This window comes from Benincasa hispida, chromosome 1, assembly GCF_027475165.1.
Source record: "Benincasa hispida cultivar pf3 chromosome 1, pf3_genome.v1.1, whole genome shotgun sequence".
Taxonomy (NCBI): domain Eukaryota; kingdom Viridiplantae; phylum Streptophyta; class Magnoliopsida; order Cucurbitales; family Cucurbitaceae; genus Benincasa; species Benincasa hispida.
Window position 1 is genome coordinate 17,525,073 of NC_143478.1, and position 26,857 is coordinate 17,551,929.

A 26,857-nucleotide genomic window follows, 5' to 3' on the forward strand; every position below is an offset into this window, starting at 1 on the left:
TCCGAACTTCACAGATGCGTGCGCGCAAGGAGTCCGACGATCTTAGGTTCGAACTTCCTCTCTAGTCTTTGCAACATTTTTTTTTTCTTTTTTAATGCAATTTTATTAATTGAATTAATATGAATTAGTTATATTAATTTAATTAATTTTTTAGGGTGCCAAAATTTGGTCCAATTTTTGCTATTTATTTTAATTTATTATTCATTAGATGTATGTTTAAATTAATGTTTGAATTTATATTACATAACGTATGTCATATAGATTCAAAATCCCACCTTAGAGTAAACATATCCATGCATCATGATTAAATATAAGTGTTATCTTTTATGGATGCATGATTTTAATGCCCATGCATCATAATATAAGTGTCATATTATTTTGATGTATGGTTAATTAAGCATGTTCATGCTCATACAATGTTATAAATGTTATAATATATGGTAGAATGATGAATATGTATGTTTAATTTTCATGGATGACAAAAATAAATATTAAGGTCAATGATAAGGTCCAAGTCTATATCTTGGCAAGTTTGTCTAACATTCTTACTAAGAAACACAAGGCCATGATCACTGCATCTTAGATCATGGAGTCCTTCTAGGAGATGTTTGGACAACTGTTCTCTCAAACCCAGTACGAGGCCCTCTAGTACGTTTATAACGTGGTCATGAAAAATGCCATTTAGTGAGAGAATGTGTTCTCGACCTGATGGTCCCCATCAATGTTGTTGAGACGAACGATGCAGTCATGAACGAGCAAAGTCAAGTGTCCTTTATTCTATAATCTATTCCAAAGAATTTCCTTCAATTTCGCAATAATGCAGTTATGAATAAAATAGAGTACACCATAACTACCCTCCTGAATGAGTTACAAACTTATCAATCTCTTATAAAAATAAGGGACTGATAGAAGGAGAGGTAGATATTGCCCATTCCAGAAGTTTCACAAGGGTTCATCCTCTAGAACTAAATATGTTCCCTTATCTTCTGGTTCTAAGAAGATCCAGGACAAGAAATGAGGGAAGGGGAAGGCTCCCGCTATTGGAAAAGGCAAGGACAAAGACAAAGTGGCCGAAAAGATTAATACTTTCACTGCAATGTAGATGGTCACTCGAAACACAATTGCCCCAAGTACCTCATCGAGAAGAAGAAAATGAAGGAAGGTAAATATATTTTACTAATCCTAGAAACTTGTTTAGTGGAAAATGACCATAATGACTGCATACTTGATTCGTGAGTCACTAATCATGTTTGTTCTTCTTTACAGGAAATTAGTTCCTTCTAACAGCTCAAGGAGGGTGAAATGACGCTCAAGGTTGGAACAAGAGACGCAATTTCAGTTTGTGTAGTGGGAGTTGCTAAGTTGTTTTTTCAGAAATAGATATTTAATTTTGGAAAACTTGTATATAGTTACCAAAATTAAAAGAAACTTTTTATCTATTTCTTGTTTGATTATGAAGGAACCTGTGAAGGACCTGAGTGGAAACGTGGATCGTCCCAATTTTTTATTTTCACATAATACAAAATTAAAAAACGAAAATTATGCAAAAAATAAAACAAAATAAAATAAACATTTACATCATGCTTAATAAATTAATAAACGAAAAAAGTAATTAGGGCGTAAAAACCCTTACCTTTAAAGATCCGATCTTCTTCAAGAATTTTCTCTTCTCCAAAATTGGTCACATACTGTCATGAACTCAAAACTCTCGAACAATCTAAATGGCCACCACCAAATGAAGCCTTCTGTATTCTCTGGGATAAGAATCTAAGGAGTTGTGGGCTCTTAGAAAAATTGGAAGAGAGTGAGAGATTGGGAGGAGGGGAGATTTCTTTTGAAAGATTTACATAGAGTCTTTTTGGTTCAGTCTTTTGTGAAGAAAATGGAGACGTGAAAAAACTAACTCCTCATCTTCTTCCATCTGAGAGAAAGAAGGAGGAACTCCCTCCCATAAATTAATTTCAAAAAGTTAATTTAAAAATCAAAATTAATTTAATAAAATAAGTCAATGAATTATTTATATATATATATATATATATGATAACCACCTTATCATATAATATATATTAAACTACATGTTATATCAAATATAACACATAACCTATATATTTAATATTATATCAAATACAATATAATCTATAGTTTTATTTCTCTAAATAATGCATGGAATTAAATATAAATCACATTTATACTAAATTTAATTATATGAATTCAATTCACATAATTAATATTTGAATCATATTCAAATATTTATTTCCTCTCAAATAAACTTTGTATTATAATGTATTAAATACATTATATTAATTATATCACATATAATTAATTCTCTCATTTAATTTGAACAATTCAAATTAATCTAAAATTGATTCTCATTAAATCCCTATTGAGCTATAGAAGGGACTTCATGGACCTGTAAATTGTAGCTCTAATGGTACTTGAATAATTAATTAAACTCTTTTAATTAAATTACTCAACATCCATTAACTGTTGGACACTCCACTAAAGATTGACAACTGCACTTTTCGCACTACAAATATATTTCTGTGTCCATTGGATATAATTAGTAAACAGTGCGATGACCTTTCACAAATTGCTCGTAAGTACAACTAGGCCAAAATTACCGTTTTGCCCCTATAGTTACATCTAACTCCTTAAGTACCATTGATCCCTCTAATGAACAACAATTCATAGTCCAACGATGACCAAACCCCTATCGAGCCAGGAGAGTGTGTGGCGCCATATTGTCCAAGCCCTGAAATCAACCCTTAAGAGAGCAATTTATCTATTTATCCCGACATCGAGGAAGGAGTGAATTATATCTTATGTGGCTATATTCCTGGCTTCCCAATCATACGAATCCCCAAATCAGTAAGCTTATTGATAAGGGGATCTGGCCTCTCACCCATACAAATCAAAGGACCGCCTTCATAGGCAGGAGTTCACAACTTACTCGGGATTTAGGTCATGTCACCTATGATCATACTGGTGAAATGTAAGTCTTTATTGTGAACGATGTTATATAATGAGACTAGTCATTTTGTGGTCCAGTCATATACAAACTCCTTTATATAGAATACCATCGCTCACATGTCTCCACATGAATGATTAGGATCAGATCATTTGTAGCACTTTACAACAATTGTAACATCTACAAAGCGGGTCGTATTTGTAGTGTCACCAGGATAAGGTATCCAACCTTATCCATCTACTACAGACCATTTAGGTTATCACTTAAACATGATCCGCCTGTATGTCTCTACATACACGTTTAAGCTACAGATGATAACCTTGGATGTTAGTTTATTGGTTTGTAGGTATAATGCTACTAAATGTCAAATAAAACATCTCATATTTTATTAAATAAATAAAATATTTGTACAATACAACTACAAACTATAGGACCCTACGAGATTTAGGGCATCAACACCAATAGATTGAACAATCATATTCTGTTTCTTTTCATACAATGAAGCGTTCATTATGAAAAATGATGTCATGATTTATTCAGCTAAACTAGAAGACAACATATATGTGTTAAGAGAGCCTGAATCAAAAGCACTTTTAAATCATGAGATGTTTAAAACTACGAATACTCAGACAAAAAAGGCAAAAAATTTCTCCAAGTAATAATAATACGTATCTTTGGCATTTGAATTAGGTCACATAAATCTTGATAGGATCGGGAGACTGGTAAAAAATGGACTTCTAAGCGAGTTAGAAGATGATTCACTACCTCAATGTAAATCCTATCTGGAAAGAAAAAATGACTAAAAGATCTTTTAATGGAAAAGGTTATAGAGCAGAAGAGCCCTTAGAGCTCATACATTCAGATATTTGTGGTCAAATGAATGTAAAAGCTCGAGGAAGGTACAAATACTTCATCTCTTTCATAGATATTTATTCGAGATATAGTTACTTATACCTAATGGAACATAAGTCTGAAGTCTCTGAAAAGTTCAAGAAGTATAAGGTTGAAGTTGAAAACCTGCTAGGTAAAGCGATTAAAACACTTCGATCTGATCGGGGTGGAAAGTACATGGATTAAAATTCCAGGACTTTACGATCGGACATGAAATTCAAGCCCAACTTTTAGCATCTGGTACCCTCAGCAAAACGGTGTATCAAAAAGGAGAAATAAAACCCTGTTAGACATGGTTCGTTCTATGATGAGCTATGTTCAATTGCCTAGCTCGTTTTGGGGGTATGCAGTAAAGACGACAATTCACATATTGAATAATGTTCCCTCAAAGAGTGTTTCTAAAACATCTTTCGAGTTATGGAAGGGGCGTAAACCGAGTTTATATTACTTCAAAATCTGATGTTATCCTGCACTTGTGTTAGTGACAAATCCTAATAAGTTAGAACCTCGTTCAAGGTTATGCCAAGGTTACCCTAAGGAAACGAAAAGTGGTATGTTCTATGACCTTTAAGAAAATAAGGTGTTTGTATTAACAAACGCTATATTATTGGAAGAAGACCACATAAGAAATCATAAACCACCAAGCAAATTAGTATTAAATGAAACTACTGAAGAATCAACGAGGGTTGTTGATGCAACTGGTCCTTCGTTCAGAGTTAATAAGGAAGCCAACACTTCAGGACAGTGTCATACTTCTCAATCGATGAGAGTGCCTCAACGGAATGGGAGGGTTGTGATACAATCTGACCATTATTTGGGTTTAATAGAAACTCAAGTTGTCATACCAGATGATGGTGTTGAGGATCCGTTATCCTATAAACAGGCAATGAATGACATAGACAAGGACCAATGGGTCAAAGCCATGGATCTTGAAATAGAGTTTATGTACTTCAATTCAATATGGGAACTTGTAGATCTATGTGAAGGGGTTAAACCCATAGGGTGTAAATTGATCTATAAAAGAAAGAGAGATGTAGCTGGGAAGGTACAGACTTTCAAAGCTAGACGTGTACCAAAGGGTTATACCCAGAGGGATGGGGTTGATGATGAAGAAACTTTTCCCCTGTTGCTATGATTAAGTCTATAAGAATGCTTTTATCCATAGCCTCGTATTATGACTAGAAATATGGCAAATGGATGTCAAAACTGTTTTTTTGAACGGCAATCTTGAAGAAAATATCTTTATGTCTTAGCTTGAAGGATTTGTAGCCCAAGGTCAGGAGCAAAAAGTTTGCAAGCTAAATCGATCCATTTATAGGTTGAAGCAAGCGTCCAGATCTTGAAACATTAGATTTGATACTGCGATTAAATCTTTTGGTTTTGATTAAAATGTTGATGAACCTTGTATCTATAAGAAAATTATCGACGATAAAGTAGCTTTCTTAATACTCTATGTGGACGATATCCTACTCATTGGGAATGATGTAGGGTGTCTTACTGATATTAAAAATTGGCTTGCAGCCCACTTCCATATTTGGGAGAGATCACAATAACAATAACAGAACGCTGGCTTTATCTCAAGTAAATCATATCGACAAAATGTTGACTCGATATTTGATGCATAACTCTAAGAAAGATTTATTACCTTTCTGGCACGAAGTTCACTTGTCTAAGGAATAGTTTCCTAAGACAGCTCAACAAGTTGAGAATATAAGATGTATTCTCTATGCCTCAGTTGCGCTTAAAACATACTGCAATTACAAGATTACTTGCAAATTAAGCATAAATTTAAATGCCAAAACCAAAATTCATCCATTTCATGCAACTCATGAAAAACACCCACCATACTAAAATTAACGTAAATTGAGTACTTAAAACATGCTCTGATCCCATTTTTTGGAGTTAATAATCAACATTCAAAAGCAATTAAGGATCTAAACACTCTAATTATATCAATTTTAAAGAAAAAACATGCATGTTCAAGAGAAAACCAGAAATAAGGTTTTAGCATATAACCTTTGTAGTTTCCACCAAATTATTTGAATGCTCCATGTAAATATTCTCCTTTTCTGTAGTAGACCACCATCCAAGTCTTCTCTACTATCCTCAGGCCTTATATTGAATTGTGAAACTCAGATTGAGATGAATTTGGTGTGATTTTAGGAGTTAGAAAGAAGGAAAAAAATTGGGATTTTTTTCTTCCGATTTTCAATTTGTATAATCCCTTCAATCTGATCTCAAGCTCTCATTATAAAGTGCTAATCCATGCAAATTAGGTTGCCACTTCATTTTCCATTTGAATAGTGGCATGAGGTGTAATTAAGAGTGAACTCACTTTCAATTAATTTTCCATTTTTCCTCTTTTAAAACATAAAATATATTTTTATTTTAAAAATTAAAACTTATTTTCAAAATCAATTTTAATGAAATAAAATTTATCAATTTCAATTTCATAAATCACACTTTTAATTCAATTAATTCCATAATTTTTTAATTTCATAAATTCACAAATGATAGAAAATTAACTAAACCAATTAAATTAAATTAAATTAATATCCAATATTAAATTAATAAAACACCTCATAAAATATTTAAATCATATTTAAATATTATCAACTCTCTATAATGTTTAATTCGTTAATTAAACATCAATTATATAAATAATAATAATCCAAACCCTAATTTGAGTTTGAATATTCCAAATTCTCTCAACATGCTATTCTAAGGTTTAATACTTTTACGAAATAGAAAATAGACCTAATGGACCTACAGATCATGAGTTCCAATGTTCGAGATTAATTGGCTAAACTACTTAAATCGAATTAATCACTATTTGTTAACTACCAAGATACACCACTATAGCTCAGTAGTTGCACTCTCCTCACCGTAGATATATTTTTGTCTACTTGATTTAACCATAATCAGTAAGTCAATCCTTCACAGGTCCTTTGTATTTATAGCTAGCCAAGATTACCGTTTTACCCTGTAATACATCTTGCTCCTTAAGTCTTAACTGAACTTCTATTGAATAATTAGTTTATGGTCCAACCAATAAACCGAATCCATCTCTGCTACAAGAGGGTGGGGCCCCATTGTTCAAGACTAGGAGTCAGTACTTAAGAGAACAACCTATCTGCTGACCCTAAGATGGGTAGGAGTAAATCCCGTCTTGCAAGACTATGTCCCCAATTATCTATCCGCTCTTACCCAAAATGGGAGGCTTATTGAGTGGTGATGTTAAAACACTTTCACCTATGTAGATTAAAGGATAATCCTGAATAAGCAGGAGTTCATAGTTAGCTCGGGATTAAGATCGAGTTACCTTATGTCATCGAATTTGAAATAGTCAATTTTAATAGTAAACAATTGTTATAAAGAAAAGTGACTATTTCATGGTCCCGTCCCATGCAAATATCTTTTGCTTAGGATTTCCCCACTTGCATGTCTCCACATGAACGATTTTGGGATCACATCGTTTGTACCAATATACAAAAAGGGTCGTATCCATAGTATCCACAAGACAAGGTGTCCAACCCTATTCATATACTTAAAGACCTTTTTGGTTATATACTAAAACTTGATCCTCTTTTATGTCTCTACATAAAGTTTAAGAATTCATATTATAGTCATACGTTGGTTTATTGGATTTATAAAAGAATGCAATTCAATAACACCTTTATTGGTAGAAAATTTTAATAATAACTTTATTGTGAATATAAAATGTTTAATGTTTACAAACTACGATTTTTATAACATATTCAACAAAATTAACTATATATTAAATTAGATTTAATATGTGATTATTTAATTAATGTGTCAATTAATTATATAACGTGTTATTTAATTAATTGGTATCAAGGGTTAAAAAGGAAATACTTGATCATTCTCCATATAAACTCATCTTATTAACCCATTTAGGGAAAACATTCTTTTATGAAAATGGATACCCTAACCTCCAAAATAATTTTTCTCTGCACTTTCTTTATAATCTCTCTACCCTTTCCTCTTCGAAATGTTGAAGCCTACTCATTTAACTCTTGGAATCCTAGAGAATAACAAGATTATTCTTGTGATGGTGTCGGTGATCGTTAAGAACACGAGTGGAGACATGTAGGGGCCAGGAGGCATGTGCCCCCTCTCAATTTATCTGTATTTTGTATAAATTATAAAGTAATATATATTAAAAGTTCAAGTTGAATAACAGAAATGAAGCTGATTTATTGGCGTGTGGTGTTATTTGGATGGCATCAAATGGAAGTTTGACTTTTACTATTTGCAACATTTTATTTCAGTTTTTTGTATGAGTTTTTCCCATATTTTTCATCTCTAATGGGCTTTTAAAGCCTAAGTCATGTAAAGAATAATAAAGGAAAGTATGTCAAATAATGTGACATTTAGAATATATAATGTGTTTTTTTAATAAATAATCAAACAATATTTTTTATCAACAACGAGATTGGACACTTTCAAGACTTTTTTCCTTCTTTCCAAAATTCATTTTTCAATCTCAAGAACATTCGATTAAAAATGTATCGTTCATTTTTTGCACATAATTTTTATATTCATATTACACATTACATATTTTTGTTTAATTCCATGTTATTTTTACATTCACATTTACTTGTATAGATTTTAAAAATTATTTTCCAAGTTCAAATAAGAGGATTATTTGTTGCCACTCATTTAGATATACAAAATTAACAAGTAAGTTTTAAAATCTTCTTAGAGTTTAAATTTTTTATGTCTTTAAATCTATATAATAGAATTTAATATTCTTAATATTAGTACTTTTGTAGAGTTAATTCAAAATTAGTATGGAGAGATATTAGAAAAGAAAAACAACAATAGAAGATGTAAAGGTATCATCTTTAAAGAAGAAAAATGTTTTAGATTCCGATCGATCTTATACAGAAATCAATCTAGAAAAACTACTTGCACATCCTAGTCAAAGAACCAAATTTATGATTATAATTATACTATTTGAGAACAAGTTCATATAGCATATTTACTAAAAAGTCCTTGTCAGCCTCGAAATCTTACTTTTCCACTTAAGAATTTTGGTAGAAAGTCAAGACGATTTAATATAGTTTGCTTAAGTGAATATTATAATTAGTTAGAATATGACACTTCAAAGTATGCTTCATTTTATTTATGTTGTTATCTATTCAAACCGGAAGCAAGTGAAGAATTAAGATCGATTTCAAAATATAATGTCCCTATATAAAATTCCTGGTTTTGCCACTGGTTGAGAAGACGTTCGTGTGAAGAACAGAAATTTCGAGAAGTTTGAGAATCTACGAAGGTAAGAATCGTTCATCCATTTATTTCATATTTATAATGCATGCTTAGTATGTTGTTTATCTTATTCCGTTCTGCTTTAGTTTGCTGTCTTTTGTCTATTTAAAATGGACAAATCGAATGCAAGGCGATGTCACGCTTCCGCTCGTGATTCGATCCCTATAAGTTTTATCTTTTTCTTATCATGACATATAATTTATTGAGATCTCTTTTATTAGCCTTATTTATTTCAAGATTCTTATGAGTCCTCATATTTATAATTTTTTTGGAACATCCATATTCTTAACTGAATCATTTTGGTTATTGGCTACTTATTTTTTGAGGATTTTTATATTTACCACACTTTAAGTGTGATTCAAACTCATTAGTAATAACTACTTGTTACATTGAGATATTACTTTTATATGATCTATTTGGTCCACTAGTGCGGTTACCATTTTTTTTCAATTGATATTATACAAAATTTAGAGATTAAATTGATCAATTTAAAATATAAAGAACTAAACGCACATATTCCTAAAATTTATCTACCATTTTGCTTAAATATTTTGGTACGTGAGAAAAAAATTAATAAAATAATCACCCATCTTTCCACTGATCTGGAAACTTCTTCCAACTACTTTCACAACACTGTACAAAAGTTTCCTTTGTTCCTTATGGTTAATTAGGAAGCCACGTCATCTCCCTTTTCGTGTGTGGACAAACCAACCCACGTGACCATCTTATTTGGCAGTAATTAGAAACTGCTGACGTGGAACTTAAATATCCACCACTCTCCTCCCCCATCCTCCGCTATATAAACCCAGCCGAGGTTTGTAATTCAATCACCATTATCATTTCACTGATCGCTTCATATAGAACCTTCACAGCTATTTCTTCAACCACCGCTACCGTCACCGCCAGTAAGTTTTGCCGTTTTCTTTGCTCCGACGTCGTTTAACACCTCAGAACAGTTCCAATGGCCGCTTCTGCCGTGATGCAGTCCATTCCGGCGAGCTCGGCTAATCGAGGTATTTCCAGGACATCAACGAATCGCCTTCTCCCGGCGGCGATTCGACCGTACTCCCGGCGTATGGCCTCCTTTCGAGTGCGATGCACGGCGGAGGTATTCGCTTGGCTATTTCATTCTCTCGGTGACTGATTGCACTCTTTTTTTATAATCGAATCTCATAGGGCTTTAATAATCGTGGAGTAATCTGTTTTTCTGCTTTGATTTAGGAGGATCAGAGAGAGCAACCGATTTCAACATCGATCCCACCGTCGTCTCTCAAACCAGAACCAACTCCCTCTCCCTCGCCACCGCCAAAGGTAAATAAACCTGCAACATCACTGGCTGTTTCTCGATCAATGGATCGAATCGTAATATCTCGTTAAATAGAGTCTGGTAATTTCCGCAGGTGAGTACGAAGTTTACAGACATTTTGGCGTTCAGCGGGCCAGGGCCAGAGAGGATCAACGGGCGGCTTGCGATGATCGGGTTCGTGGCTGCCCTAGCGGTTGAAACATTGAAGGGACAAGACGTGTTCGAGCAAATCGCAAACGGAGGGATTCCATGGTTTGTGGGAACGAGCGTAGTTCTAACATTGGCATCGCTGATTCCTTTGTTTAGGGGAGTGAGTGCTGAGTCGAACTCGAAGGGGATTATGAATTCAAACGCGGAGCTGTGGAATGGGAGGTTTGCGATGTTGGGCCTTGTTGCTTTGGCCTTCACTGAATATGTTAAAGGTGGAAGCCTTGTGTAAGTTGTTAATTTGAGTTGTAGACATTTAATGTAATGTTTAGTATTGTATCTATGAAAAATCATATTCATATAAATGGGATATGGGATTTAGGAATGAATGTCAACAAAGTAAGCCATTGAAGTGTAGTAAGAACTTTTATGTTTTATATCGTGACATATATTGATTTTTTGCTGCAACATTTCGCTTTTATGTAACAACTACAATTCCGATAAGTTAACACTTACAGTTTTCAATTCCAACTTATTTTTATTCTCTCCTATTCCCCTCATCCAGGAAAATGGTCACATTTAATTAGAATTTCTATATATTTATATCATTTTAAAAAGTTTGTTATAAAAATATAAAACACATGCTCACGAAATCAGAATATATATATATATATATACACATTTATTCGAAATATAAGATACGCATGTGAAAATAATAATATTTATTTCTTAAATTCATAGTGCGAGTCTTCAAAGTGGGGGACCATGAGGTATTTATTGATCACCTTGTGCAACATGTATTTCTGTCTCATATTAAAAAGGGCAATATTCAATACACTTATTTTACACATTTTTTTCTCACTCCAATCTTACTAAAAGAGAAATTTCAAGTATATTTATCTGGAAAAAGAATATTTGTACCGTATGATTACATTCCAGGAACATAAAAAATTGAGTAAATTTTTTTTATAAAAGTGCTGCCCAAACTACATAGAAAAATAAAATTGATCTGCTATTTAAAAAAAAAAAAAAAGAAAAGGTGAGTTCTAAACTAGTAAAAATGTCTGATTTTAATTTTAAACTATTTCAGTTATAATTATTGGTATACCAATTTTGATATGTAAATTGTATAAAGTTTTTTAGAGTATTTTTGTAGTCAAGCTTCCATTGAAAATTGTGTGAATGTAATAATTATAGTAGAATTTCTTTCAAATGAGCCATTGTTTGATTTTTGAACTTTTCACGTAGTTTTCTGCTTGGTAGGAGTGGAAAGTTTGTTTTTCGGAAACACGACATTATATTTATATATTTTTTAATAGTTTTTCATTCCAAATAGTCGATGGCTTATGACATAAATCAAAGATAGAAATAACATTTTCAATTTTGTAATTTAACTTTCTTTATATTACAAAATTCAAAATGTATCATTTTTTTTTTGGAAATTATTCATTTTTGAAAATTATTTTTGCATGATCATTTGTTATTCAATCTAGCATTAATATATTAACCTATTATATAAATCGAACAAGAAAGAGTATACGTGGGTCTCTCAAAATATTTTGTGTTTGTATTTGATCTCCGACTATAATTGCTTATTTTGGATAAAAAAAAAATATATAAAGATTATACACATCCAAAGAAAATCATGTAAAAATGCTTTAAATGCAGAAAAATTTATGAAAATATTAAAGACAATCATAATCTTGTTGCTACATTTCTAAATATGAGATCATAAATATCCGCCCGTCAAAATCTTTCGTTCAAGTTTTTACACTAAAGTGGTCCACTATCCCACCACTCTAAGCATTACTCAACACATAAAACACAAATTACTATCTCAGATAATAATTCTCTCAAACCTCACAACTATATAATTCAAAATAATAATAAAAATAAATCAATATCTCCCTAAATCCTTTAAGCATTATTACATAATGTTAATCATATCCTCGATTATTATTTATGAACGTGGTACAAAGAGAAACGTGAGAGACCAAGGTATTTGAAAAACAAAAATAGCGTGCATTTAAAATTGCCCTCCCTTTTACAATCACAAATAACAATAAGACAATTACAACAAGTGGCTATATGATGCATTTCAATGGGATGCTTGCATAGTGTACGTGATTCCTAAGACTGTAACTATGTAAACACAATGATCTCATTTTCGAAGAATTAAATCACTCATCGATCCAAAAATTTAAACTTAAATTTATAAGTTTCAATAAATTTAATTTATAAATACATTTTAATATTCTCCCTTGTTTCTAGACTAAAGAAATTCTAGAAGAATAACAAGTGAAAATCAATACTAAATAGAAAAAGAATGATATTATAAGAGTTGAAATACAGAACTTTTCCTCCAACTATATTAAATCATCAGATAATCCAAAAATGATGGTAAGATGCAATAAATTTAACTAAATAAATATTTTAACACAGTAGCCCATGCATGTTTAACATTTAAATATCAATGGAACTAAAGGGGCACTTATCTGGGTTTATTCTTTAACCATAAAACTTTCATCTTGATATTATATTGCTCGCAGTCTCTTATTCATTACACAATTTATCTTATCAAAATAATTTATCTACAGTGGGCTTGCTTCAAAACATATATAAACAGAAAAGAATGGATGAATATAATTTCATCTATATACATATTCACCTTAAACCATCCACATCTTTACTGGGGGTAGCGGGTATTATCTTACCTTACATCTCTGCTAAGGATCCATGTAGATCGCCAACTTCTGAACCTCACCATTTGCTTGCTTATAATGTTGCGTTGGATCTTCATCATCGTCTTTCTGTGATATTAAATGTGTAACCATACAATTCAATACATACTATTCTCACATCAGTAATATTCGCTGTAAATTCAATTTTAGACAGATTTAAGGATTTGTATTCCGCTTTATTATTGTCCTTGAACATGTTCTTGAAATTTTAGCCAAACTTGGCTAAGATTTATAAACATTTTTAAAAGGTAGAAAACTAAACAGGCCAATTTTCAAAAAAAAGAGAAGGAAAAACAGGAGAAGTCGGATCATCTGGTTAAAGTTAACTATATATTGAAGGCACTTACTTCTGAAGGTAGATTGGCCGGAAACAAATTTATTACTCCAGCATTGAAGTTGAATCCACTGAAAAAGTCAGATATACAGAGAAGAGAAGGATGGATTAGGTACATGTGCTACATTGACGTAAAGAAAAGCAAGGGAAAAAAAGATCTGATGAATAAGAAATACGTTCATATGATTTATAAGCAGAAAATTAATTTTAAAATCTGGTCACATGAGAATTTCATGAAATACGATGAGGGACAACCGACTTTGTTTTGATTTCTCCAACAAAAGTATGTATAGATTTTGCAAAAAAGGAGGATGAGGGAAAGATACCAGGTTGATAGCACAAGTTGCCACACATATGGAATGAAAAACTCTTCGGGATGACTCTCTTGCTCATACGTGAAACGTAGTTGAGTAAACATCTACAATAATATCAATTCATATAGAAAATCAAAGCAATAAGGGAAGTGATCTTCAAAAATCATCTTGGAAGAGGCTATTCAGCTAAACACTGGATTTCTTCTCACCTTCAAGCCTTCCCCACGCCAAGATCTGCAGTTATTAATGATAACCTGCAGCACTTTCTCTACTGACCAATCATCATCCATCCTTTGAGCATCTATGCGGCTATTGAAGAAATCTAATACCTACACAATATTAACAAGTAAATAAGTACCAGCAACTGACTGACAAAGCCTAATATGTAATAAGTCAAATTGGAATATTAACAGATATGGATCGCATAGAAAAAAAAAAAAAAAAAAAAAAAAAAAAAAAAAAAAAAAAAAGCTATAGAATATTCTGAAGTATAGTCCCTTGTGGGGGCATCCGATAAAATATTCAGAATCATACAGTGTAAATATTCTCAAGAAGTTCATTAAACCGTGGGTGATTCTTGAATGGCTGAAATACTTCCTGCCGGTGCATTATTGCATATATAAACTGCGGAAGTGTACATATTCCATAACAAAAGAGGTAAGTTAATATGAATAAAGCTAAATATGCAACCAGTAATTGAAATCAGCTTCTACGATGTTACCTCAGGATTCCGTGGTAGAGCATAAGACAGAATTGCATTCAAAATTTCGAGGACAAGTCTCAAGAAGTCGGTATAAATTTGCAACTCAGTTGACTACCACAAAAAACAATTTACCTCAGCAACACATGAAATAATAAATATTGTGCAATTATTCATATAATCCATGTAAGAATTTAACTATGACCCTACAAAGTATTAGTGAAATACCGCATCATCTGCTGGGAAATTGACTTCTGTGGAGTCAATTTTAGCATTATCGGCCTTAATGTTTCTGAGTTCTGCCGATCTGTTATACCTACACCCAAAATTACGGCAGGAACATAACTTAAGATTAAGTACAATACAAGAGTCGTCCCATGAGAAAAGGTGTCCATAAGTTGGTCATAACCAAAAAATGTTCTAAGAGTATCCGTTTCAATAAAAAGATTTACGTGGAAGTCAGCCCATCTGATTATAACGGCATTGTGTATCGCCATGGGAAAAAAAATTCGAAGGTCAAAATCAGCCAACAGAAAGAATTAATGACATACTTTCTTGAAAGCATATCAAAAAGGCTGACCAGCCTCTGAGATGCATATGAACTCAAACGGTGGACATGAGGAGCCATGTTTGCTAATGTCGCAAGACAAGTTGTATGGAGATAAACATCCTGTCAAAAAATTACCAAATGCGTTATAATTTTTGTGTATGTATCGACAAAATGAGAAAAAAAAAAAGAAAGGGAACATATTCAGGAATAGTTTGAAGTTGAAATATTTTGTGCAAGTTGGTTATACAACTTACTACGAGCTTAAATACAAATCCATGGTATTTGTCACTCCATAAGCATATTTTTTTTAAATATTATCCCAAGCATTTAAGACTTCGAAATCAGATAAAAAGGGCATCTGAAAACAATTATCATCTGTACATAAAACCACACAGAATGCATTGTCATTACTCCAATCTGACTTTAACTAGATGAGCTTGTCAAGTCATACCCGCAACTTAGATAGGTTGAACTGTACGGTCCTGATCAAGATTATCACCATCAGAGAACCGAGAGATGTTTGATGAAGAAGACGCTCCTTATACCAAGGAACCGCAGGAAGCATCTGTGCACGTAGTAATAAAACTTAAGAGAACCTCATAAATGCAGGAAACCATGCAAGAAGACAAAAAGACATCAGCCTTACTAGTTTGTGAATGCTTGCATTGAATGATGAATCTTGACTAAGAATTAGAAGTATGATCAACAGCATGTAGATTTGATTAGATGACCTCGTTGAAGCATTATACAGTGCTTCCAAAATTGGCATCAACTGTTTATAGATTATCAAACAGATGACAAATATGAAACAGTCGTTAAATTACTGCATCAAGTGGATATGTATTGATTGTAATCATAATACAAAATTAACATAGTAACAGTATTTTAATAAAGTCACAAACATGACTATATCCAAATTGAATCACCGTCAACTGCTTGAAGAATAATCTTAGTTAAAACATCACACTAACGGAGTGTTGCACTTGATCAATATACAGTAAGATGTAGCCCAAGATATTGGGAGATGAACAGAAACTTACCAACGTATCCAAATCAGTTCGCACCAAAACATATTCCAAGAAGTCAGCATTCCCTTGCAATAATGAGTAGAGCAGAAGCACAGCACCCTCATCAGCCAAGCACCTGCAGAAACATAACCTGTTAAGTTGCTCAAAGCAAAAGGCCATCTCATGCCATCAACCTTTTCGTCTAAAAATAGTATATAGATGCAGGGATATGGAGTATGCATGTATTCCAACTTAACCAGGTACTACAGCACAGTAAAATGATATATGAGCTGGACAATACAATTAAATTGTGGTATGAAAAAAAATTTCTAAAACCATGCAATTATTAACAACGTTTGTTCAATAAGAAAGCAAATACATACATTCCAAGAGTATCAAACAGCGAAGCAAATGGTAGCCACACAAGTGGACCACTATGTGCATTACCATCTGAATCAACACGATCAACTGCAACCACAAGTATTAATAAACCAGCATCAAACATACATAAACTGGCTAAACCATAAGAAGGAAATAGCAGCGGAGAAAAGAAAGCTTAATATCTTACATTCAACATCAGATGCATTTTCTAAGGCCTTGCAATACGGATTATCATAAAAGGTTGCATTCTCTTTCAGAAGATAATCTGAGCTAACGTTATCACCACTTGCTAGAGATTCATTACTAACAAAACACTTGCGATAATGAATGAGAATGAGAAGAACGTTTAGACTGCAATCAGCCAATGGACTCCCAGAGCCTTGGGAAGTTGAACTGACCAGGTAGTTGAATGGCATTAACACGAAATTTGCTGTAGAAAGGTACACATGTTAGCAGAGGCTTATATAAGCAACATGAGCTTTGAATGGTCTCCCAAACTCAACAATCACGTTCACAACCAAAATACAATAAACCACATGCCATGCCAGCGAATGAAGCTTAATTACTTTCAGTGAATGAAAGAAGGAAAAAAAAAATCGTCTACTGAAGAGTTGGGGCAACAAAATGACATGGGCATGCGGATGTTAGAAACTTATCCATGAAAGAACAAGAGAAGCACTAAACGTAGCAACATGGTAATAGAGTCGAAGTCAATTAAACCCAATCCTGGATGACCAGTTTCACTGTGCTTAATGAAGAACCAAAGAATACAGAAAAGTATATCTTGAAGACTAATCCGACAAAAGCTGCCTTTTAAGAAATGACATTTTCTTTTAACACAACAAAATCAGAGAACTAAAACCAGTAATTGGACGAGAAATAACACCAAGTGTTGCACATGGACTCTCCAAAATCAGCTCCAAAGACACGAGTGAATGTAACCCATTAAAAATGACACTAAAGATAATCCTTATCCACTAAATGTCTGTTCACAAGCACTCAAAAAGTGAAAGAAAAGGTGTCATACCTGCTGCAGAACTGACTCTCTGTAAGACACCGGACTGATTTCCATCAGAAAATATAGGATAAGAACTATTTAAAGGGACGTTGGGCCGACTTATAAAATTAAGAAGTAGTTTGCGCATGACCACAATAACCAAGGCACTGTCCTGAAAATTTCAATAAGAACTTAGCAGCAATAAACTTCGAAATTTTAAAGTATTAATTAAGTTAAAAATCCAGTTACCTGAGCCATGGCTGCATCAATAAATGGGTTAAAATCCTTTGGTCTAGGAGATGGACCAGAAAGAAGTTGAGTTGACATGGCAATCAACATAAAGTTAAGTAGCTCCACGTGGAGGAAGTATGTCTCGTCACTATTAAGAAAAAAGTATAATCAGAATACTAGGCCCCTAAATATCTCTCCATCAAGGGAGGAATAAATGCAACACTTTACCTTAAATTAACTGAACCAATAAAGCTAAGAACAGCATGCATTATGAAATCTTCAACATTTTGATCTGCAAGTATAAAATGAGGCAGAGTGAAGCCTGTGGTACTTCAAAGAGAACTAGAGAATAAGGCTAAAACAGCTAGACATGCTGGTTGAGCAACAGATTATGAAATGGAAGTTTAGTAATAGAAATAATCTCAAACAGCTATACAGATTTGGCCAACTTCATACATGCACAAGCAACTGAAACGATGAGAATGTATTGGCCTTTTTCCAAGCACAAAAGAAATTTCTTCTATAGAGAGAATATTTTATGATGTGGAGACCAAGTTAGTAAAATCATCAACTCCCATCCTACAGTGCACAAGATACAAATAAAAGAGTATGATACCCAAAAAGGTTTTACCTGCTATGAATTCTTTTGATGCTAATTCGTTATCGTTTAGGGACAGATATAATTCTTCAATCCTGTCACTTTTCGTATTTTCAATCAAGTGCTTCAAGAAAACGGATGAGATATAAACGGCGTTAATTGCCTTCTCGTAAGTCAAGGAAGATGCTCCAGAGTTCGTAATGCACTCTTGTAAGCACCATGCCATGTGGATTAAAATCTTTGCAAGATGTCTTGTCTTGTAGTTGTTTGTTGCTGCACAAGTAACGCAAAGTCAAAAAGATGTAAAGATGTACAAGGTTGTTAAAGCCTTTCAATGCAGTTATGTTTAAACATTGAAATGGGATTTAATAAGTTCCACAATTGCAAATGTAGTGGAAGGCAAAGCAAATTTCAGAAAAAATGTCTAATGCCGCAGCCCACCCTAAAAAAAGCCAATTGCAAAGAACTGAGTATTAGCTTAATTACAACAAAAAGAATGTTATGCGCACAAGAATCAGTCAGTTTGAAACATAGCACATAATAGCTCCAACATGGCACCTACGCACTAATCAATGGCTAATGGAATCTTATGCGGCACATATCGTGTCCACTAACATAAAATATCCAACTAATCCAGAAGCTAGATCACATTCAATTTGGTATGCAGTCTTCCCTTAGAGCCAAACCAATAGCATGACAAAGTTTAAGAAAACGAAATCCTACTCTTAAACAATTTAAATCAATTAAAAACACGACCGACCTAAAAGCTCGCAAGCTTGATGAACGCGGTGAGTCGGCCATTGCAGGCTAGGAGGAAGCTCGAGCAATTTCTGCCAGAAATCAGAGGAAATAGGAAAAGACTCCTCTCCTACAAAAGTTCCAATTAAGTACTCCGCCGTATCCTGCGGCCGTGAGTTGGTCCGACGCGGCGTAGAAGGCACAGCCCCCATCTAAACACGAAAAAACAAAATAGAAAACCCTAGATGCTCAGATTCTCGACTCACTCCTTCAGTACGGTGCCAATGCCGATCAGAATCCAAAAACAGGCAAATTCAAGGCGTAGTAAATTCACACCGACGGCATTAGAGCCAAAGAAACTCAGAGACGTTCGATCAAACTTGCTATGAACAAAACAAATGATCCTTTCCCGTTAGTAACGAACAAGGAGAAATGGTGAGAGACCGGAGGAGCTTCCAATCGAAGGCTTTTCAGAACTGAACAAACAAAAATTATAAAAATTAAAAATATAATTAAAAAATGGTACTATCGGTTTTACGACGTCGATGCGTCATAATGATTTACCCAATTTCCCGAATTGTCCTCGAAGTAGTTCCTTTAATTTTTTGTTTCGAAAAAAATAAAAAGAAAAAGTTCCTTTCATTTTTCAAAAATTGATAATTCTTTCTATCCCATTAATTTTATTTACCTAAATATTTTCAAAATTACGCGTTTTCCCTTTCTCTTGATAATTAACGCTCATTGGACTCATTTCGATTGATTTCGAATCTGATTCCGCGGTTTTAAAGGCATATTTCTAATCTTTTTTCCGCAAAATAAATTTTTTTGAAGGCCCATAAATATGGAGGACAAACTTTATGATTTAGAATTTTTCGAATTATTTATAAAGGACAAACAAGACAAATACTTGTTTATTGTTTCTTTAATTTTGTTGTTTTTCCTGTTCTAAAAAAAGGAAGAAGAAGAATAAGAACAAAGACAAAGACTTCTGACTTCTGACTTTAATTTTAATTGTCGAGAGGTTAAATTTTGGTTTATCTATGAGTTAATTCTTAAAGCCTCCGATAATGATACTGTTTTTTTAGTTATACTTTCTCTATATTTTTTTAATTACGGTTTCACCCTTCTTAAGAAAATCCATGAAAAAAAAACTACTCTTGGAATACTTTTTTTTAGTTTCAAAAACTCGATTTAGTTTCTAAAAATATTATTATTGTTGATGTCAAATTTTGGGCAAAGAAAATGCACCTACCCTCTACATGATATCAATGGTAAATCTGGACCAATAAAAAAAAAAAAAAAAAACTATTTTAAATACGGAGTCATAATGGACTATTGATGGAGAATTCGATATAGTATTTTATCTAATTTACTTTGGTTAGGATATGAATTTCCTAATTCTTAGCAAATTCGGATCAAATTTCATATTATCTTTTATTATTTTATATTATCTTGATTTATTTACTTTATTCCATCTTATCAAAATTCACCCACAACAATGGATAACAAAAGAAAAGAGAAAAAAATAAAAATTTAAAACTATTTTAAATTTAGATTCTAATACGTTTCTCGACTATCAATTTTGTGTTGGGTAATTCCAAAAAAATTGTCAAAATAAAAAATAATAATCTAATAGATAAAGACTTAAAATTTATGTCTACTGGGAGGTAGAATTTTCAATTTAATATTTAGTTGTCTACGATTTTTTTTTTAAATGAATAAAAAGATTACATATTACACACAAACTTAAACTTTTAAAAGAGTTCAAGGAATTCACTGAACACAAAATAAACATTATGGAAACTATATTAAAATTTTAATTTAACCTTAAAAATGTTCAATTAGCCAATTTAATAAATCTGGTTTAGCGGTTGACGTGGGATCAACTCCATTGGACATTGAACTTGGCTGCACGCAGTGAGATTGTTTTCTTAACTATAAAGACATGTGGCTTTTACACGTCAAATTAAATTTTTAATTAAAATAAAGTATAGTCAAAGTCGTCTTCTTACCAAGTTCGAATCAGGTGCGTGCGCGTCTACTACATTGATTTGTGTCTACTACGTGAGAGAAGCGACGTTGACGGTTCGAGGGCTATTGATTGGACCAAGAGAGGAGCTTCGTCAAAAACACGAGAAGTCGGGTTGTCGGTTGATTAATGGGCCCATTATGTGGGCCTTTTGGAAAGGCTTTCACTTACTAAATTATTTTTCTTTTTCTTTTTTCCTTTTTTGAAGCCATAGAATTCAATTTTTTCTAATGATTTTTTTTTTTTTTTTAATAATAATGGAATTATGCACCCAACCATTTCAAATTATATTGTTGGTTAAATGTAAGACTGAAATATTTGAAAGTGATTTTGAACGGATTAAAAAGGTATTTTTATTGTTATCAAAATCAATAGAAAAATATTTTTAATCATTCAAAATTAATTTTGATAATATGAATATAATATTTTAAATTATAGAATTAAACAATGGATTTTGAATGATTAGAGATGTGATCCAATGTCATTTTAAACCCAACATGAATGTGATTGTAATTATATTAAAATCGCTCCCAAAAATACAAAAATATTTTAATTTCATAGTTCAACCAAATGATTGTTTTTACTCATTTTAACTTTATAGTTCAACCAAATAAGGTCACTGTACTAATACTCTTACGTTTTGTTCCTTTGCAGCACTCTTGAGTATATATTTATAAAGAGGTGTTAGATGATATAATATTAAATTTTCCTTCACTCATCAGCTTGAGTTTTGAAGTCAATCGACGATTTAAGATGGTATCTGAGTAAATTGTCATTTTCTTTCTAATTAATATTGATTTTCACTTGTTGAGTCTTACATATTCACCCATCAACTTGAGCTTTTGGCTTGATGATTTAAGAAGAAGAAATGTTTCGTATAGGTTTCATATTGTTTGAAATATTAAAATAATAAATACACATTAAAACTAGTTCTTACTGCTATGTTGTATTTCTTTCATTCCCTTTTCCTTTTGAGTGGAATGAGGAAAAAAAAAACCAAAAAAAAGAAAGAAAAAAATGTTTTAAAAATCAATTTGCTTGAACTTTATTGTTGGGAAAATTATGGTATGTCTATGAAGGAAATCGAATACGAAGATTTCTATGAGCAGCGGAAGGATCATTCCAAATTACAATCATATATAAACTTTACAATTACAATCACAAATGGAAATATATGGTTATGCAAAAAAACATAAATTATAGCATGTTATACATATGATCAAGGATAAGAGTAACACACTTTTGTTGACTCATTACAAAGCTCCTCGATCACCAACGCTCGATCACAGCTACACAGCCACACACGAACGCTCGTCCAACACGATCGCTACACTGCACGAACACCACGCACTCGAACTAAGCGATCGCCAAGGTCACGAACACCCCGAACACAACGAACAACATCCACAAAACCCCGATAGTGTCGAGTTGAGTATGACACTACCAAGAAGGCTATCTTGGTATTCTCGGTGTGAGAATCCAGATGGTGGGCTATATGTGGACTTGGTTTGAGGCAGAAAAATGGAGGAAACACAATCGTGTAAACGATTGAGCAAGTGGGAGATGGAAGAACCTATCGGATAGGTCAATGCCCAATCGTTTAGGAAAAGCTAAGCGATCGTCTAGCAAAAGTTATTCGATCGCTTAACTCATCGCTTAGCTGAGTGTCTATCGCCTACAAACACTTCACGATCGTTTAGCTAACTCCAAGTTGTCGCTTAGTAAATCCAAATTACTTGACAACTTCCCGTGAGTATTTTCCGAGATTGGAAATCTCAAAACAATAATTTTCAACATTACTTAAATTAGGAAAACATTTTTCCTTTTATCTCACGGTTACCATGAAACCACCAATAACCTCCCATTCAATTGGTTATTAGAGAAAAAATAGATAATTATCTAATAATTAATATTATTGTAAATATAAATGATATCTAACTTATCATACTATATTTATAACCTATAGTTTTAATATTTCATCTCATGAAACATACAAACCATAGCTCTTTTTCTATTCCATGGCTCTTAATGTAAATCTCATTTACATTATCCTCCATTTGATGTATCTCATACACCATACCGATCATATCTTATATAATCAAATTACCTCTTGTCAATTTGAACATTTCAAATCAACACCAAGAACTGATCCTCAACTGAATCCATTGAGCTACCAAGGGACCTTATGGACCTGTAGCTCGAAGCTCCAACACTACGTAAATAACTGACTAAAATCTTTAGTCATGGGATCCACCATTCGTTAACTGCCAGGTACTTCACTAAAAATCGACAGTTGAACTCTCTTTACCACGGATATATTATGTGTCCATCTTAACCAATTAACTGTGCGACAACCCTTCACATATCGCTCGTAAGTATAGCTCGGCCAATAACCGTTATGCCTCTGTAGTTACATCTAACTCCTAAAGTACCACTGAATCCTCTAATGAACATAAGTCATAGTTCTACTATGACTGAGTCCTCTCTTCCAAAGATAATTTGTACCCACTATGTTCAAGCCCTGGAATCAGCCCTTAAGGGAGCAATCTCTCTACTTATCCCTGCTTCGGGAAAGGAGTGAATTTCATCTTGTGTATTGAGTTCCCAGCTCACAAGTCCCCAAAAAAGTAGGCATGTTGAGTTGGCAATCTGACCACTCTCACCCATACTAATCAAAGGACCGCCCTCAAAGGCAGGAGTTCTCAAAACACTCAGGATTGAGGTTGTGTCACCTATGGTCATTTAGGTGAGATGTAAGTCTCGAGTATCAATGGCATTATATACAGAGTCTAGTCATCTCGTGGTCCGATCTTATACAAACTCTTATAGGACATCCCCACTCACATGTCTCCACAGGAATGGTCAGGATTTACCATCTGTAGTAGTTTACAACACTTGTAAACCTCTACAAAGCGGGCCGTATCCATAATGTCACCGGGATCAGGTATCCCACCTTAATCCTTATACTACATACCTATTTAGGTTATCACTTCAGGCATGATCTACAAAATGGGTTGTATCCATAGTGTCACCGGGAGACTAATGTACAATACAATATAAAACATGTGAAACCCAGATAGCGAACGGGTGGGTTCGCAAACCTTCCACTACGTCGGGGTTCCCTCAACTCTTGAGGTGGAATCGACCTACTAGATGAACTCCCACCAACAACTCTTGTTGAAGTTTTAGTAGTTTCATTGGAAAACCCACACAACACAATTTTACTTCGTGGACTGTGCTCCCTTATATGATCCTCCTCCAGGAAAGTAGCGTTTGTTGAAACAAACACCCTATTTTTTGACAAATCATAAAAATAACCCCCTCGTGTACCTTTGAAGTAGCCTACAAAGAGGCATAACCTCGACTATGGTTCTAACTTCTTAGGATTAGCTTTAAGAACATGTGTAGGGCAACCCCAAATGCGGAAGTGACGTAAACTAGCTTTACGCCCGTTCCACAACTCCAAAGGTGTTCTCGCAGCACTCTTGAAGGAAACACAGTTGAGTATGTATATCGCAGTCTCCACTGCAAATCCCTAAAACGAGTTTGGTGAGGAAGCGTAACTCATTATCAAACGAACCATGTCCAACAATGTTCTATTTCTCTTCTTCGCTACACCATTCTGCTGAGGTATACTCGACGCTGAGAGTTGGGAAACGATTCCATGTTCTATCAAATAGTCCTGGAATCTCGAGTTCAAAAACTCTCCACTTAAATCTGATCGAAGTGTTTTAATCCGTCTATCCAATGCGTTTTCAACTTTAGCTTTGAGCTTTTTGAACTTTTCAAATGATTCAGACTTCCGTTGCATAAGATAAATATACCCATACCTAGAGTAATCATCAGTAAAACTGATAAAATACTCTAGCCACCTCGGGCTCGCACATTTATAGGATCACAAAGGTCAGAATGTACTAACTCAAGAGGCTCTTTGGCTCTATAACCTTTTCAGTAAAAGGACATTTATTCATCTTACCCTCAAGGCAAGATTCGCACACCGGTAAAGAATTTTCTTCTAACTCACTTAGAAGTCAATTCTTCACCAATCTCTCGATCCTATGAGATTGATGTGTCCTAAACGAAGATGCCAAAGATGGGCTTTTCTTTTGGAGAAATACGTCGACGTTTTGTTTGAGTTACGACAATTTTAAACAATTATGTCTTATGGAGGGAATTAATGGCTAACAGTCTTAGCACATACAAATTACTTTCCAGATACGCTGTACAAAATAGTAACATCATCTTTATGAATAAACGTTTTGTCCACATTAAAACTAACAGTGTATTTACATTGTAACAAGCACTTTACAGAAATGAAGTTCCTCTTAAGTTCAGGAACAATATATACATCATTCAAAACTAGAAACCTAATCTGTAAAGCTAACTGGATCCCTCCCACTACCACAGTTGAGATGATGTGCCCGGTGCCTACTCGCATCGTCATCTCACCAGCCTTCAGCTGTCGCCAGGATCTAATCCCCTAAAAAGAAGAACAAACATGATTAGTGGAGCTCGAATCAATTATCCATGCAGAATCATCATTCTCTACTAAACAAATTTCAAGTATAAGTAAATCATATTTACCTTTATCTGCCTTGGCGGCCTTCGTTTCCTTTAGCTAGTAAAAACAGTTCCTCTTCCAATGTCCAACCTGGTTGTAGTAGAAACACCTTCCCTTTTCAACCTGTGGTGGACGCCTTCTTGGAACGACAAGCGGCGGGTTAGCAGGCACATTCCCTTTTCCCTTACCACCATTATTCTTATTCCTCTTTGTGGAGTTAGAAGTAGAAGATGCAAACTTCGTTCCTGAAGTCGAACCTCTATGGAACATCCTAGAAGATAAAACAACATTTGCCTTACCCTTCTTCCTCTCCATACTTTTTAGCAAAGATTGGTAGGTATGAAACTCGTTGAGGAGAGTTGTAAGGTTATATTTCACTTTGTTAAGAATCACAGTACTAACAAAGTGCATGAAGCTCTCCGGAAAAGAATGCAGGATTATGCTAACCTGGTTGCCCTCATCGATGGTAGACCCATTCAACTTCGCCACAAAGAAGTGGACCATCATGTTAAGCACATGTTCACGAACAAAGGTGCCTTATTCCATTTTGGAGTTGAATATATACTTAAGAGCCTCATGCATAAGCTGTTCAGGTGGTTGTTCAAACATCCCCCGCAGGGACTTCATGATCTTACGCGCTGAGACCATGGGCTCATATTTCTTGGCCAAGACTTCAAAAAGGCTTGCCAAGATATAGGCTGGGCCTTCTCATTCATCCATGTCAACCGCTCGTATGACTCCCAAACATTTTGAGTGACATTGGGAGTTGAAATAGGAAGACAGACCACCGTAAAGGCGAACATGAGATCCTCGATGATAAGAATCATCATGATCATGTGTTTCCATGTCGAAAAGTTATCGCCAGTTTATTTTTTCGCACTCAATAAAGCTAACGTGGCTGTGGCCATTTGGAAAAGATTTTTGCTGAAAATACGAACAAAACTTTATTAGATTTTGCTAAACCACATTTAACCAATTAATTTTACAAAACAATTTCAAGTACCCTAAGTTAAAAACTTCTATTTTGCAATGATGCCACACTGAGGCATGACAAACATCACCGGTGGGG

The 26,857-nt window shown here is 33.8% G+C and overlaps 2 protein-coding genes across 2 annotated transcripts; one reads left to right on the forward strand and one right to left on the reverse strand.

Annotated features, from left to right (window-relative positions):
• The first annotated feature begins 9,970 nt into the window (after nt 1-9,970).
• Nucleotides 9,971-11,075, forward strand: ELIP1 (Chlorophyll A-B binding family protein). Its single transcript, XM_039024393.2, has 3 exons — nt 9,971-10,262; nt 10,376-10,465; nt 10,555-11,075. Exons 1-3 carry the CDS (start codon nt 10,116-10,118, stop codon nt 10,897-10,899), a joined length of 582 nt encoding a protein of 193 aa, XP_038880321.1. The 5' UTR covers nt 9,971-10,115; the 3' UTR covers nt 10,900-11,075.
• A 2,032-nt stretch (nt 11,076-13,107) lies between these two features.
• On the reverse strand, nt 13,108-19,846 carry LOC120070263 (dyggve-melchior-clausen syndrome protein). The gene is made up of 18 exons (XM_039022159.2): nt 19,221-19,846; nt 18,494-18,733; nt 18,091-18,154; nt 17,881-18,010; nt 17,662-17,803; nt 16,822-17,064; nt 16,637-16,721; nt 16,287-16,389; nt 15,893-16,018; nt 15,698-15,811; nt 15,248-15,366; nt 14,925-15,012; nt 14,718-14,810; nt 14,531-14,620; nt 14,206-14,325; nt 14,009-14,100; nt 13,696-13,753; nt 13,108-13,417 (listed from the first exon to the last, which is right to left on the reverse strand). Exons 1-18 carry the CDS (start codon nt 19,408-19,410, stop codon nt 13,334-13,336), a joined length of 2,181 nt encoding a protein of 726 aa, XP_038878087.1. The 5' UTR covers nt 19,411-19,846; the 3' UTR covers nt 13,108-13,333.
• Nucleotides 19,847-26,857: the final 7,011 nt, after the last annotated feature.

What these genes read in the sequence shown, in the direction of transcription:
- ELIP1 (XM_039024393.2), top strand. Translation starts at nt 10,116, where the DNA reads ATGGCCGCTTCTGCCGTGATGCAGTCCATTCCGGCGAGCTCGGCTAAT. An exon ending in GAGTGCGATGCACGGCGGAG is followed by an intron (nt 10,263 to 10,375) that starts GTATTCGCTTGG and finishes GCTTTGATTTAG; the next exon opens with GAGGATCAGAGAGAGCAACC. An exon ending in CTCCCTCGCCACCGCCAAAG is followed by an intron (nt 10,466 to 10,554) that starts GTAAATAAACCT and finishes TAATTTCCGCAG; the next exon opens with GTGAGTACGAAGTTTACAGA.
- LOC120070263 (XM_039022159.2), bottom strand. Translation starts at nt 19,410, where the DNA reads ATGGGGGCTGTGCCTTCTACGCCGCGTCGGACCAACTCACGGCCGCAG. An exon ending in GAGAGTCAGTTCTGCAGCAG is followed by an intron (nt 17,065 to 17,661) that starts GTATGACACCTT and finishes ACCTTTCTACAG; the next exon opens with CAAATTTCGTGTTAATGCCA. An exon ending in TTCTTGAGAATATTTACACT is followed by an intron (nt 14,326 to 14,530) that starts GTATGATTCTGA and finishes AATATTGTGTAG; the next exon opens with GTATTAGATTTCTTCAATAG.